This window comes from Mesoplodon mirus, assembly GCF_964341445.2.
Source record: "Mesoplodon mirus genome assembly, chromosome: 3".
NCBI classification, from domain to species: Eukaryota; Metazoa; Chordata; class Mammalia; order Artiodactyla; family Ziphiidae; genus Mesoplodon; species Mesoplodon mirus.
The window spans coordinates 196,038,107-196,053,138 of NC_138978.1; the positions used below are offsets into that span (position 1 = coordinate 196,038,107).

Sequence of the window (15,032 nt, forward strand, 5' to 3'; positions counted from 1 at the left end):
AGCAATCTCCCAGGCAAAGGTGGTAGGGGTGCCAAAATTACTCTTGGATCATTTGAAATTTATGGTCATGAAATTAAAGAGAGCCAGTCAGTTTTTTGTTTTCTTTTGTTTTTGTTTCCTACAGTAACATTGGGGTTAGAGCTGTGTATAGTTGGATTAAACCCATCTAGAATTTTTTAAAGTGAATAATTGAAAGTTGGGAGGCAAAGGCACTAAAGGTGTTTGCAAAGGAATGATACAGTGTGGATGATAAAGAGCGTATTGGCCACAGAAAGACATGAGGGAAAAAAAGAAAGGAGTAAAAACAATATGATAAAGGTTTTGATAGGATTGCAGATTGCTGGATTGGAGGTACTACAATAAATGACTAGGAAGAATAGAGGTAATTTTCCATAGGAAGGATGGTTGGAGTCATAATTTTTAAAGTGATGCAATCTTTGGAATGAAACCTACCTACAAAAGTGGAGTGGGGAATGTGGATGGCTGAAGAGAGGAGGAATATTATAGGAGGTGAAGAGGCTAAGGAATGAAGAGGCTGGAGTGTGATTTGAAACAAGGTTCCATATTTAGTTTGAAAGAAGACACCATAGTTTTTGAAACATTTATATATAATACATATTCACACATACCTATATATACACACACATATATGCGTATAATCTTCCTGAACTTTGTATGATGAGCTCTCTCAGTTTAGGTTATTCATCCACTTGACAAATATTTATTTAAGTTATTTATTGGGAAGAAAAGGCTGCAGGCAGGGAGATCTTCCAGTACAGATTGACCTGTAAACAGATATCTAAAGGGCGAGTAGAGGTTAGTAGAGTGAGAAAAAGGGGCAAGGATAGTCCAGGCAGAAAACACACCTGAGAATCTGCTAAGAGTTAAAGGGCAGCTTAGCCCCTTCCAAGGCTGGGGGAAGTAGGTTTGGCTGCAGTGCAGAGGGTCGCAGCAGGAGGTGAGGCTGCAGAGACAGTCAAGGGCATCTTCCGACAGGCTTTCTGTGCTGTATGGATGCTGAATCCTTCCTAACAAAGATGGGAAGCTGCCAAAAACCTGAGGGGGGACCTGCTCTGTTTTGTGTTTTAGAAGGATTAGAGCAAGTGAGATTGAAGACAAAGAGGCCAGTGAAAAAACTGCTGATGTTTTCAAGTGAGAAATGAAAGCAGATTGGACTAAGTAGGAACAGAGAAAAGCAGAAGGATCTGAGAGCTCCACCTGGAGAAATGATAGGTCTTGCCGACTGATTAGTTACCGCGAGGGAGAGGGAAATAGTCTGGAGGGCTTAAAGAAATGAGGTATTGATTATTTGAAGCGTGAGCCTAGTCTTCGGCAAATGCTTCATCTGGAGAATTTACTTTGGATCATTTAAAATAACTTACCATTGCTTTTGCAATATGGAGAATAATCAACATCTATGCGGTGCTTTCAACTTATACAAGAATAAATCATACTATTTTGCTATCCAGCACCTCTTAACCGGGAAACATATTCTGTTATATAATCGTATATGTTCAAATTCGCCATGTCAAAGTACTTAATACCTGAGCAATTATAAAGAAAAATTCAGAGGCAAACTTAAAAATTGTGCCCTTAAGGAACGTATGCAAATTTCACAAAACCTGGTGAACTTTTTTCTTTAGGGTGCAACTTATGCTACAATAATAAACTAAGCCAATACATAAATTTTTAAAGGAGTTTTCCTTTCTGTTTCTTTTTTCTTTTTTCCCCTCAGAGACTTCCTTCATATAGGAGCTGGAGGACACAGCACATTGGGAATCAAGAAGAAAATAAGAGTAAAAACAGGAATTCTAACGTCATTCCATGTATGCAGCTTATTTTATTTTTTGTATCAGATAAAGTGAAGCTCTCTTTGAATTTGTTTAATGTGAAACACACACACACAAACCATTTGGAAGCAAGTTTTCAATATTTGCTTGACAGTAGAGAATAGTTATAGGGTATTTGAATTTTAGTTGTAGCAAATACATTGAACCCCAAACATTTACAATGGACTTCAGAGGACAGACAATATTCCATGTTTTCTTTGTGCCAGTTAGTTCAGAAATGGGTTTTCAGAAAGACGTAACTTCTGAAGCTGAGGGAAAAAAGCCAACTCCTCTTTATCAGTTTTCGCTCATCTTCAGTTTATTGCAGTTATTTACTCCAGGGTAATTGCCAAATAGCAAAATTACATCCTTTTGTTCCCTTTATGTTTTCTGTTTATCACTTCCTTACACCAAGGAGGTTAAAAGTAGACGGGAAATATACTATAAATCATCAAATTTAACAGATCAAAATAAGCATCATTTTCAAGACTTGAATTTTGCTACTTAAGTATATTGATAGGACCACGCCTGGTACAACTATAATTTTATTCAGTTGTGTACACTAAAACTAGCATGGAGAAAATATAACCCAAGGTAATAGGCTGAACAACCAAATAAATCGGATCAATGCATGGCTGACATAGTTAATTACAGAAGAGGTCATTATGAATATAGTTTAAAATATGGAATTGATGGGGCTTCCCTGGTGGCGCAGTGGTTGAGAGTCCGCCTGCTGATGCAGGGGACACGGGTTCGTGCCCCGATCCCGGAAGATCCCACATGCCGCGGAGCGGCTGGGCCCGCGAGCCATGGCCGCGGAGCCTGTGTGTCCGGAGCCTGTGCTCCGCAACAGGAGAGGCCACAGCAGTGAGAGGACCGCGTACAGAAAAAAAAAAAAAAAAAAAAAAAAAAATGGAATTGATGGTGATGTAGCTAATCAGATCATTTGATCAGGTTATTATAAATGAAAGACATTGAGAAACAGTAAGAAATTATGGACTAAATACTTTTCTTGTTGAAATAATTATCTGAGGTACCAATTTAATTAAGATTGTTAATTGAATGTTAATATGATATAATTGAGAAATTAGGATTTTACTTAAGCTATGTATTTTATTAACATATATATATATTTAAAACTTTTATCCATCAGCATGATGATATTCCATGGAAAGCTATAGTATATATATCAAAGATTGCATAATCGTATGGAACATTATGACATAGAGTTATGGTCTATATTTTTTCCTGGAACTTTCTTGGGATCTTTCTATTAGGCTTTTAAAAATTAATTTGTTAATCAATAAAAATGGAGCAGCATCTCATTCCTTGTAGATCAATACATGTACATCATGTTATCTGTCACTTCTAAGTGACTTTCTAATTTCCACATGACGATCAACCAGAGATTAGGAGCCTTTAAAGGAAGACTGACTGCTACTTTGTTTTGCGTAGATGACTTTAACAGAGTGACACTTAAACATGAACTGGAGATGAGCAAGGAGAGTGAGCACGACTCAGATGAGTCCTCTGATGATGACAGTGACTCAGAAGAGACGAGCAAATACATCAATGCCTCCTTTGTAATGGTAGGTCCTTATGCTTCCAAAACCCAAGGTCCGACTCTAAAAAATATATGTATGTTATTATGGCCATGCATTAAGTGATTCTATAAAAGAATGATGAGCTTGACCATAACTATGTATTGATTGACATGAGAGTTTCCACTTTTAATGCTATATCTTTACTTATTGCAACACTCAGATGTTAAAACCTAATGAGTCGATACAAAACAAAACAATGCTATTAGTTACAGTTTATGACAAACATGACTATAATATAATTTGAAAAATAATGACATTTCAGCAAAAGCAAGTATTTGAAAATGTTTATACTTACTCATATACCCAAATTGTAAGCAAACCTAAATTTGCATATTTGTATAGTTAAAGACTTTTCATTCCGATTTTCTGAATATTTAAATGGGTCTGCGTCACATATATATTTTTTGATACACTGAGAATTCAAACAAAGAACTTTTAGTAATTCAGTAAATACTTTTTGCACGTACACTAAGTTGAATTTATTTCTTTTCTCAGTTTTCTCAAAATATTGATATGTATTCATAGAATATTAATTATAAGATAGCAGAAGAATATATAAATATAAATTAGAGACATGATGAAGATAACTTGAAATGCTTATGCTTTTTTTTTTCTTTTTACCATCACAGTAAGCTTTCCAGTGGAAAAAAATGGTATTTTTGGAAGGAAAAATTTTTAGTTTTCTAAAATAATATCTTCTAAACTTGATTTCACACTATTAGTCAGGTATTATCATTAACTAAGTAAAGATCTTATATATACATATCACATTGTTTTTTGGACCTAAGAATCTTTTTTTTTTCACTTTTAAAAAATTAAAGTATAGTTGCTTTGCCATGTCATGTTAATTTCTGCTGTACAGCAAAGTGGTGCATATATATATATATATATATATATATATATATATATATAATCTTTTTAATACGTTTTCCACTATGGTTTATCACAGGATTGGACCTAAGCATCTTAATATTAGGTAACAGCGTTGATATCAAATTAAGTGACTGTACTTTCAAACAGTTATTTTAAGCATACACTGTTCGCTCTCCAGCACTAGTAACTAAGTCTCACCTTTATTTTTTTTAAAGAGTTATTGGAAACCTGAAGTGATGATTGCAGCTCAGGGACCACTGAAAGAGACCATTGGTGACTTTTGGCAAATGATATTCCAAAGAAAAGTCAAGGTGATTATTATGCTGACAGAGCTAAAGAATGGAGACCAGGTTTGTACTTTTAAGAAGCTTTTAAGTCTTTCTGCCCTAAAATCTGATTCTTCATTCTTGGATTACTTACTTGATCACTATACCTGAGTCCTTTTGATCTGTCTGTCACACAATTCCATTTGTTCATTCTCCCCGTTTTCCATCCGAGCACTGGCCTCCAAAGTTTTGCATTCGGGTTCTGACCCTCTCTCCTGTTTGCCCCTCACCAGCCCTGCCTACTGCTCACGGATCATATAAGGCACAGCAATCCCAGTGTCACCCTCTGCTAAAAACAACAAACAGTCACATTTTCCTTTTTTTTTTTTTTAATCAGGATAGAAACCAAACTCCTCAGTCTGATATTTATGACCCTCAATAATTGAGCCCTATGTATCTTTCCGTTTTCCTCATATGTTTATGTTTTCCATACTTTCCACCCTGGACAAGTAGATTTACTGACTGAATCTTAACACTTCATTTGTGTTCATCATTGACTTGATTTTCTGACATTCTATGTATCTAAATGTGCCTTCTCTTCCCATTTTGATCCCGTTCTTCTAGAACGATAAAACTCTGGAAAATTTATCTAAATCTTGTCTTCTTTATATCCATGTAATATTTATTGTCATAAAATTCTATAGTTGGAGGTGAACCTGAAATCTAATTTGATCTTCTGCCTAATGCCTGTTACATGTATTTGAGCCTTTCCGAATACCTCAAGTTATCAAAATTTACCTGGCAGTACATCTTAATTTTAGCACCTAACACATTATCTGACATATGTTAAAGCTTATTTAATAAATATTCTCATAAGTACGCATTATACTATATGCCTTCTTTTTCTCTCTCTCTTTTCCCTATGTACCCTTGTACATAGAAAATAGGTTTTTTTTAATCTTTCTGTTTTTTCTTTTTTAAAAAAGAAATCTATGTTCAGATTTTCAACGTGGAATTCTAGCAATCTTTTCCTTCATCTAAATTGGGAAAGTCAGGAAATGGAAGGGGATTGTGGGCAGGAATGCCTATCATGATCAGCAACTGTGGGACTGTAGTTGGTGGAAAACCATTTGAAGAAGGAGGAAATACCCTTGTGATCCACCTGTTCTTCAATCTAACCCTTTCCTTGGATATTCAATCAACTGACATAGACAAGATAGAGACAAAGCTCCAAGAGGTGTAACCTCCTTCCCCAAGGACCCCTGGAGGAACAGAGAGACTTAAGTTATTTCAAGGGTCATGACCAACATCAGGTCAATCCAACCATTTTGAAAAGGTGATGGTGAGGACATGGAAGGAAGGGAAAAACAAATCTGAGATCTACACCAGGGATGGCAGAGCCATTCCTGTGGTGCCCTGGCCACCTCAGGTATCCCTAGGTTCCCTTGATTTGCACAAAGCAACACCATGTATTTGTTGAATGGATGTCCAACATACTTCAAATAGATTTTAGATCTTTATGATTAAGATTCAATTTTAGAGCACAAGTTGTAATTTCAAATTTAATAGAACAGAGGGAAGAAAAGAGAAAGAGGACAGGGATAGAGCAAAGACAGAGAGAGGTACTCTGAGGGCATTTAAAAACAAACAGAACCCTTGGGCAGATGATGTTGAATCATGTTCTTTCTTCTCTAGGAAGCCTGTTCTCAGTACTGGGGGGAAGGAAAGCAAACATATGGAGACATAGAAGTTCATATGAAGGACACCAATAAATCTTCAGCCTATACCATCCGTGCATTTGAACTGAGACATTCCAAGGTATACAAACAATTTCAGGAGTATGTATCTTTGGGACAACTGATCTGGTTGAAAAGCTAATAAAAACCATTCTATGAACACAAAGCAACTCTCTCTATAATGTTCTCAGAATACAATTTTTAAATGATTTAAATGAAAGTAACTGTGAGGAAAACATGACTATCAACTTATCAGATGGTCTGAGCTTCACTCGAGTTCATGTTCCCCCCCTTCTTGTTTTAGAGGAAAGATCCACGAACTGTGTACCAGTACCAATTTAATAACTGGAATGGAGAAGAACTGCCTGTGGAGCCCAAAGAATTAATCTTAATGATTCAGAATCTCAAACAGAAACTTCCCAAGAATTCCACCGAAGGGAATAAGTTTCACAGGAATGTGCCTCTCCTCATTCACTGCAGGTGGGTGGGATTTGATGGAATGTGCTCTAAAAATCAGCATCCTTCTTGACCTCTTGGTTTGCACTTTCTGTTAAATTCTATTTCTCCTAACAGATAAAAATGCATGACTGCAGTGGAAGCCTTTTAGGGAGTCGGTCACTCTCTCCCATGTGCTCCCACGGCATAACTATTATAGAAATACAGTAGAAATAATTATATTTTAGTGCAAAGTTGTTAGGCTATGAACCTGGAATGTCACATGTCCTGAATGAATGAATGAATGGAAGGATGCAAGGACAGACGGATGGATGGATGTTGCATTTAATTTCTGCCTAAGTGCATTGAGCCACGTTATTAGGCATCAGCAAAATCCAGAAGACTGAATGTTTTGCCTCCAATAAACATATCTTAAGCTATTTATTAAACTGAAATCTCAATGTTTAGCAGCTTCGATTTGAAACCCATCACCTGACTCTCTAAATGGACCTCAAAGGCAAAGATTTTAATAATATACATAATAATACTTGATTTGATTAACTTCTGTTATGCAGACCCTTACTTTCATCTGTGATAAATATACACCTTAAATAAGATATATTGAAAGAAGTGTGTGTGATATAAAATGTTTGCATAAAAAATGGTAAAGTAAATTAGAAATGAAAAATAGTAAAGTAAAATGAGAATTGTAAATCTAGCAAAGGGCTTTTAGAATTTTTGAGAAACCTTCATTATTATTATTAGAATTGTATACACTATAATCAGGACCTTAGACAGATATTACTTTTTGGCATTTATTTGAGTTTTCAAAGGTAAAACTTACATGGAAAGAAAAATAAGAAGGGAAGTTTAGGCTTTAAAACTGTATGTGTTTCTTAGGGAATGGTGGAATACCTACTATATGTTCCTTGTTATGTACAATAAATAAAGTTCTGCTATTAAGAAATTCTTTAAATTGAATTTTTATTATAATGTAACATACCTCTCACAGTTTGGTAAGTAATTTGTTTGCCCTCTCTTTAATTAGTAACTTCACTAGGTATCAATTTTCTATTGGTGCAGAAGTGTTAACATCTGTAAAAAACACTGGAGAGGCAGAAGAGAGGAGAAAAAGCATGTGGTTTAGTAATTTACAAAATATCAGGTCCAGTATTTCTGGTTTCATCAGCTTCTAGCCATGACTTTATCTTCCTTAAATCACAGTATCCTCATCTATCTGGCGGATATTATAATATTTGTCTTTACAACTTCAGATGTAAATTAAAGTGCATTATAATTGGTAAAGTACTAATAGAAGAAAGTATATTTTTAAACCTTACGACAAATATTTTTTAAACGAAAGGACTATTATATTCCCAAATTGAAAAACGTTTGCATAAAACATGCACTTAGCAGAAATGCTTTTTTCTTAAGAGATTGGAATAAAATAATTACAGTAAACATGAAATGGAAGCATGTATTCTTGTCTCTCTCTTTCAATTTTTATTCCAATGTCACTTTCTCCATATAATGTAGAATTTTTTTAATCTATTCTTTCTTTTTTAGGGATGGATCTCAACAAACAGGAATATTTTGTGCTTTGTTAAATCTCTTGGAAAGTGCAGAAACAGAAGAAGTGATAGATGTTTTTCAAGCAGTAAAATCTCTACGCAAAGCTAGGCCAGGAATGGTTCCCACATTTGTAAGTATACCTCATCATTGCTTTTAACATGTTTTGCATTATTATTTTGACGATTTCTTCTCTCTCCTTCCCTCCCCTCCCCCTCTTCTGATCCTCTCCTTTCCATTACTTCTTTTCTATTTACTTTTCTAGTCTTCTCTTTTAAATTCCATTTTACATGATAATTCACATTGAATTATTATTAGTATAAATAAGAGACCTAACTGGAGTTTGCCAACACTTTGTGGTGGTGGTTCTTGAAGAACATGTTTTTAAAAGCTCATGGATTCCCTCAGTTCCCCCACCTTTAATCCTGTATCCATTTGTGTTGCTGTGTAGCAAACCACCCCAAAATTTAGAGACTGAAAAAAAAATAACGTTTATTATAATTCAATAATATGTTTGGTCAGCTGAAGAGTCCTGCTGATCACATTAGGCTTAGCCAACCTGGACCAGGCTCACGGCTATGTGTGCTGTCGCTGATGTGTCCACTGCAATTTGGCTTGTCCAAAAAGACCTTGACTGCCACTAGGCTGGCAGTTGGCTGGCATTTAGCTGTGGCAATAAGGATGAGTGGATTGCATGTCTCTCCTCATCTAGAAGCCTAGCCCGACACATTCCCATAAAGGCAGCAGGGTTCATAGGGGCAGAATAAGACCCCTTGGAGGCCAGACTTGGGACTGGAACATGCCTTCGTCTGCATTTTATGATCCGAACAATTCACAAGGCCAGCTCAGGTGTAGGGATGGGGTCATAGACTCAACCTTTGTCCAAAGGGCCTGCAAAGTCACCTTGCAAAGACGTGTGGATACAGAGAGGATAATGAGTGAGCATTGTTGTAATCAATTTAAGCTGTGTCCCTTGTAAGTGGTAGTGACCACAGATGATGGTCTGGGAATTAGTAACAAAGTAAACTTAACTACTCACTCAAATATAGGCAGCTTTTACTTATGTATGACCTTGAGCTTGCATGTATTGATGTTAAAAGTATATTGAGTGCCTGCTATGTGTTTTACCATTAAGAGACTCATTGTTTAGTGTGAGGAAAACACACTTTATTTATTAAATTTATTAAACAATGTTATTTATTAAACAATGTAGTAAGTGAAATGACAAGAAATTATTAGAAGGATATGAATGAGGGCACTGAATTTAACCCAAGGGGATCAGATTGGCTTCCTGAAGCAGGTGACTCCTGATCTGATGCTAAATGATATGTAGGAATGAACCAAGAGGGTGGGCACCAAAATTGGCTTCCTTTGAAAAAGCTTGGGAATCAGACACCCCACATGGCCTGCGAGGGGGCCGAACACCAGTCTGGTGTGGCTACAAGGTAAATTCTGAAGATTGCCCTGCAGTCAGTCCTTTAGAACTATAAGGAGGGTAAACCAGTTAAAATGTTCTTTTTATGAAAACACATGAGAATTGTTTTCTGATACCCAGGTCTTCCCCAAGTAAATGATTATGTTTTGCTAATTTTCATCTGATGTAAAAGTAATGACATAAACCTCTTTTGTGTAATTCCTTCCTTCTTCCCTTTATTAGGAGCAATATCAATTCCTGTATGACGTCATCGCTAGCACCTTCCCTGCCCAGAATGGGCAGGTGAAGAAAAACAACCAACAAGAAGATAAAATTGAATTTGATAATGAAGTGGACAAGTCAAAGCAGGATGCTAACTGTGTGAGTCCACCTGGTGCCCAGGATAAGACCCCTGAAGGAAATAAAGAGGATGAAAGTTCCAAACCTGCAAGTGGTGCTGAGGGGCCAGAACATTCCGCCAATGGTCCAGCGAGTCCAGTTTTAACTCAAAGTGCATAGGAAAAGACAAACATGGGGCAACTCAAAGGCTCACAATAAATGTTATTTCTATTTTTTCTAGAACTAGAAAGACAAAATAGATATGCAATGGATTAATGAAGTGCATGGACCAATATTTGTGGGAAGTTTCTCTTTTACAACTGTAGAAAAATATTTAAGACAGTTTAGCTGAAGCATTTTGTACAGTCTTATACTTATTTTAAATTTTATCCATCATTCAGCAAAAAACAACTTCTTTGTAGTCTTTGTGTGTGTGTGCGTGTGCGTGTGTGTGTGTGTGTGTGAGGCAGACAGACAGACAGAAACAAAGAGGCAGAGAAAGAGAGAGAGAGAGAGAGAGAGAGGATGCTTTCAAGTAAATCTAAATGCTCTTGAGAAACTTTGCTTTTTTTTGTTTTTTTTTAAGAAACATAACATTTTATACGGAAAATATTAACTTTGCTCAAAGGTTGTATTTTTTTAAATCATAAATTGTGTGTGGGATCTGTGTAAGAATAACATGTACATTTCTAGAATGACCTCAAGATGGCCTCCTTGTTCTACTGAAATATATCTTATAGTTTACTATGTTACTTCTAGAAATAGACATAAAATAGTAGGTGTGTATATTTACTATAAGAAAGTTAACTAAATTAACATTCGGAAATCTTATATTCCGTATGTTAGCATTTAGTACAATATTTCAAGCTTATTTAATCTAATTTAAAATTTCAAGAAAGCCTATCTTGTTATCTTCATGTGGTGTTTACGATTTTGCAACATAGATTATTATCTGTATAATATGTGAAATTCATTGCTTGATACTTTTGACCCAAAATTATATGTTTGTTACAACTGAACTTAAATAAACATCTTTAAACAAATGCAATTTGTATTCAATCCTTAGGACAAAAATTGAGTCATGCAAATGTATTTGTTTTAAATATTTACATACAAAGCCTAACGTAGCTATTTTTATGGAATAAGACATTGATATGAGATATATAATATTGCATATTAATATTTTTATGGTAAAATTTGTCCTTGCCTTTCACTGAAGTGCATTTACTTTGAATTTCTCAAATGTTTATACTGTTTTTACCAGGAATTGATAACAACAACAATGAAATCCAATCATTATCTTTTCTTGTACATAAGTGTTCACATGTTCATACATGAATTATGTAAGCAGATATTGAAATAAAGGCTTATGCAATTAACATTTGTAGAACAACTCTATAGATTTTATTTTTTAAAGATCTATAGTCTAATAATTGTTTGAGAGCTAGAAAAAATTCAAGAAAAGGTAATAAACAAAACTTTTATCGAATTTACATCAGTTTATTACATTAGTCACACACTGCCTCTAAGTTGGCTTGGTTCTCTACATCTTCACTCTCCTGATTGAGTTTAAATATCTCAACAATACATTATCAATTGTTTTCCATTCAACTCACATTTGTCTTGTGTTCATCCTTCTAATTCTTTTATTATACACACAAAATTAGAATAAGTCTTTACATATTTGTATAATACCTTGCCGTTAACATATTAAAAGATGTGAATTTTAGAATGAAGCAGTAGTTTCTAACTTACATTGTTTACTTATATCTCTTTACTTACGAATGAAAAAAAGGGGGGTTGGGAATCATGTGCTACGAGCTCCAGAAAGAAAGAAAACTTGCTTTCATTTCTCTCATTACTCATTCAAACAATGTGCATCGGTTTCTCCAACGGAAACTTGATCAGTCGCCATTTACTAGACAATGTAGTTAAAATTTAGAGTTCTCAAATTCAGTAGACTAGCGTCATATGTGTCTATTTTTTCTGTGAACTGCTTCAAAGTGTAAACAGCAAAAGTTCTAAAGTTCAAAAAAATTTATTTAAATATAGTGGATTTACAATGTTGTGTTAGTTTCAGGTGTGTACAGCAAATTATATATATATATATATATATATATATATATATATATATATATATATACACATATTATATATATATATATTTTTTTCAGATTCTTTTCCCTTATAGGTTATTACAAGATATTGAGTATAGTTCCCTGTGCTATACAGTAAGTCCTTGTTTATCTACAAATGTGGATGTTGTGTGTTTTAAATGTGTATTTGTCACTGGAGTTTATCCTTTTGAGAAGACACAAAATAAATACTTAGATAATAGAGCAATGGTAATTTCTATCAGTTTAACAGGAGCAAGCTAGAAACATTTTTTTCTTCTGCACGTGAGAAGTGGTAATAAAGGAAGTGCTGGAGGAGAGGCCAGTCAGAAGGTCCATTACTCTGTGAGAATATGTATCACTCAGAAGTTGGGGTCCACTGCATTAGAAAGTGGAATCATATGTCTATGATTTTTATCTTAAAAAATAAAATAATATGTGAATTATAGACCTATGTCTATGACTACAGTTTGCATTCCTAGGGAATCTCTCATGTTATATAAAAAATTCAATTTATAAAGCTTGGCACTGCCATTAGTAATGCCAAGACAGAAAAATTAAGCAAAAAGTTCCAACTTAATAAAGCCTGGTCCATTTTAGGGATAAGGCTTGGATTCCATTATATATATATTAGACAGAAAGAAACTATGTTATGTTTCTTTTAGAGTTTGTTTATTTTATTTCTGGTACCAGAATTTATTGGGAGTAAAAGATATAAATACTCAGTATTCTCAAAATTGAGCTCCCAAGACATTAATATTTTACATATAACAAATGAATATTTGCAGAAAAAAAATATACATTTTAATATCTCTCTGCAATGGTAAAACTGTATGAAGTGATTAGCAAAATGTCTTTGCAATGATAATTTTTAAAATGTAAGCTTTTAGCTTTTACTCAGAGCTCTAATACTTATACAGTGATATTTCCATATCTATTTTTACTCTTTTCCTGCTAAAATACTGAATATGAAGTTTATTAGTTCTTATAACTAACTAGGACTGATCTTAATTTTTAATTTACACTGGAGACTTGTTAAAAAATGTTCTCATAGCACTATATTAGGTCTAAGTAAGTGAGTGGTAATTGCCCTGGCTAATTGCAACATGTTTCTTGATATGAAGACCTTCAAAATGCACAACTTAAAAGAATATATGTTCAAATGAGTAGAAAAGGCTGTGCTTTCGTCCTCTTATACAGATTTTACAGTTGGAAGGACCTGAAGTTTCTTCAAAGAGACAAGTTCAAAATTGGGATTTTTTCATTTCCTATTTAGGGTGAAAAGATTTATTCTGCTAAAGGTCCATTTACTGTAATCGTTCTTTTGTAAACATCTTTACATTTCTCTTTACATTTTCTTGGATCAATACTAACCAAATCAAAGGGTATACAACCTGTATCATCTCTTTATTTTCTTTTTTTTAAAAATAAATTTATTTATTTATGTTTGGCTGCGTTGGGTCTTCGTTGTTGCGTGGGGGCTTTCTCTAGTTGCGGCGAGCGGGGGCTACTCTTTGTTGCGGTGTGCGGACCTCTCACTGTGGTGGCTTCTCTTGTTGTGGCGCACGGGCTCTAGGCATGTGGGCTTCGGGAGTTGTGGCTCGCGGGCTCTAGAGCGCAGGCTCAGTAGTTCTGGCGCACGGGCTTAGTTGCTCCACGGCATGTGGGATCTTCCTGGACCGGGGCTCAAACCCGTGTCAGCAGATTCTTAACCACTTGAGCCACCAGGGAAGTCCCTGTATCATTTCTTAATAAATAAAAATACTATTACTATAATAACTAACATTTATTGAGGCATAATTCATGCCAGACATTTTATTTATTTTATCTGCATTTGTTTCTCATGACAAATTTTATACACTTATATCTCTATTTTATAGATGAGGAAGTGAGTCTTGGAAAAGTTTGGTGCCTGGCATCTTCCAACACATCTGGTAAGTGACAGACTCAGGATTTGAACCAGCTCTTCCTGCCACCATAGGCTGTGTTTATAACCTTCTGCTCTTCTGCCTTCCTGAGTATCAACTTTGTTCATGTGTTTTGAAAAATTAGTGGAAAAAATAGTGTAAACTTATTTTCTGTCTTTTCTTTATCCCGTGATTAAAACAAAAACAAAAACAAAACCACGTGTAATATAGGCTCTCAACAACGCTGTATGATGTAGTAGGCTTAGCTGAACTCACAACATTGAAGTTATTTTACAAAAATAAACACACTCATAAACATCCCTGTGGAAGGTTTGTTCCCATAATGCATAGAAACAAAGATCACCTCATCACCAAAGTGAGTGCCAGGAAATAAAACCCAACAATAAATCACAAATATCATTGTTCCATTGTCTCTTAGTTTGGTAATCAGAACATGTTCTTTCTGTTTAGATCACATTTCAGTATGTTTGTCAGAGTACCCATCAATCAGCTTTTAAAACACGTTAACAGGGCACCATAAAATGCAAACCACATTTATGGAGAGTATGACTCATTCTCTATCTCTAGAGAGTGAGTCCAAGGGAGCTCAGTTCTTCTGATTTAGCTGTCTCCAAACTTAGGATGCCAGGGACCTGGAAGTGAACTTCCTATGTAAAAGAACACAGGTATTTCTCTCTAGAAAAACCAGGGCTTTCTTGACTCATATGCACCTTTTTACCTTAGTAAAAGTGGGACCTCTGGGATATTATATTTAATTTTCCAGGAAAGGAGAACTTGTTGGACTCAATGGTAACTCTTAGATATAAGAGGCAAATCCCACAAGTAGAGGCTGATGACCTGTCAAAGAATAAAAATATGCTCTTGAATTTTTATGCATTGTGTAATCCTACCATGGACACTCTGTGAGGTGAGGATGAAAGTTGTC

At 35.1% G+C, this 15,032-nt stretch overlaps 1 protein-coding gene across 4 annotated transcripts in view; it reads left to right on the top strand.

The window, feature by feature from the left end:
• The window catches only part of PTPRC (protein tyrosine phosphatase receptor type C), a 124,941-nt gene extending 113,833 nt beyond the window's left edge, over positions 1–11,108 (top strand). For all 4 annotated transcript variants that reach the window (XM_082612987.1, XM_082612988.1, XM_082612989.1 and 1 more), the window contains 7 exons: positions 1,736–1,826; positions 3,285–3,418; positions 4,522–4,656; positions 6,268–6,390; positions 6,613–6,788; positions 8,310–8,445; positions 9,970–11,108. In XM_082612987.1, the coding sequence (XP_082469113.1) occupies positions 1,736–1,826; positions 3,285–3,418; positions 4,522–4,656; positions 6,268–6,390; positions 6,613–6,788; positions 8,310–8,445; positions 9,970–10,245 (1,071 nt within the window). In that variant the 3' untranslated portion in view covers positions 10,246–11,108. The remainder of the gene's footprint in view (positions 1–1,735; positions 1,827–3,284; positions 3,419–4,521; positions 4,657–6,267; positions 6,391–6,612; positions 6,789–8,309; positions 8,446–9,969) is intronic.
• The last annotated feature ends 3,924 nt before the right edge of the window (positions 11,109–15,032 follow it).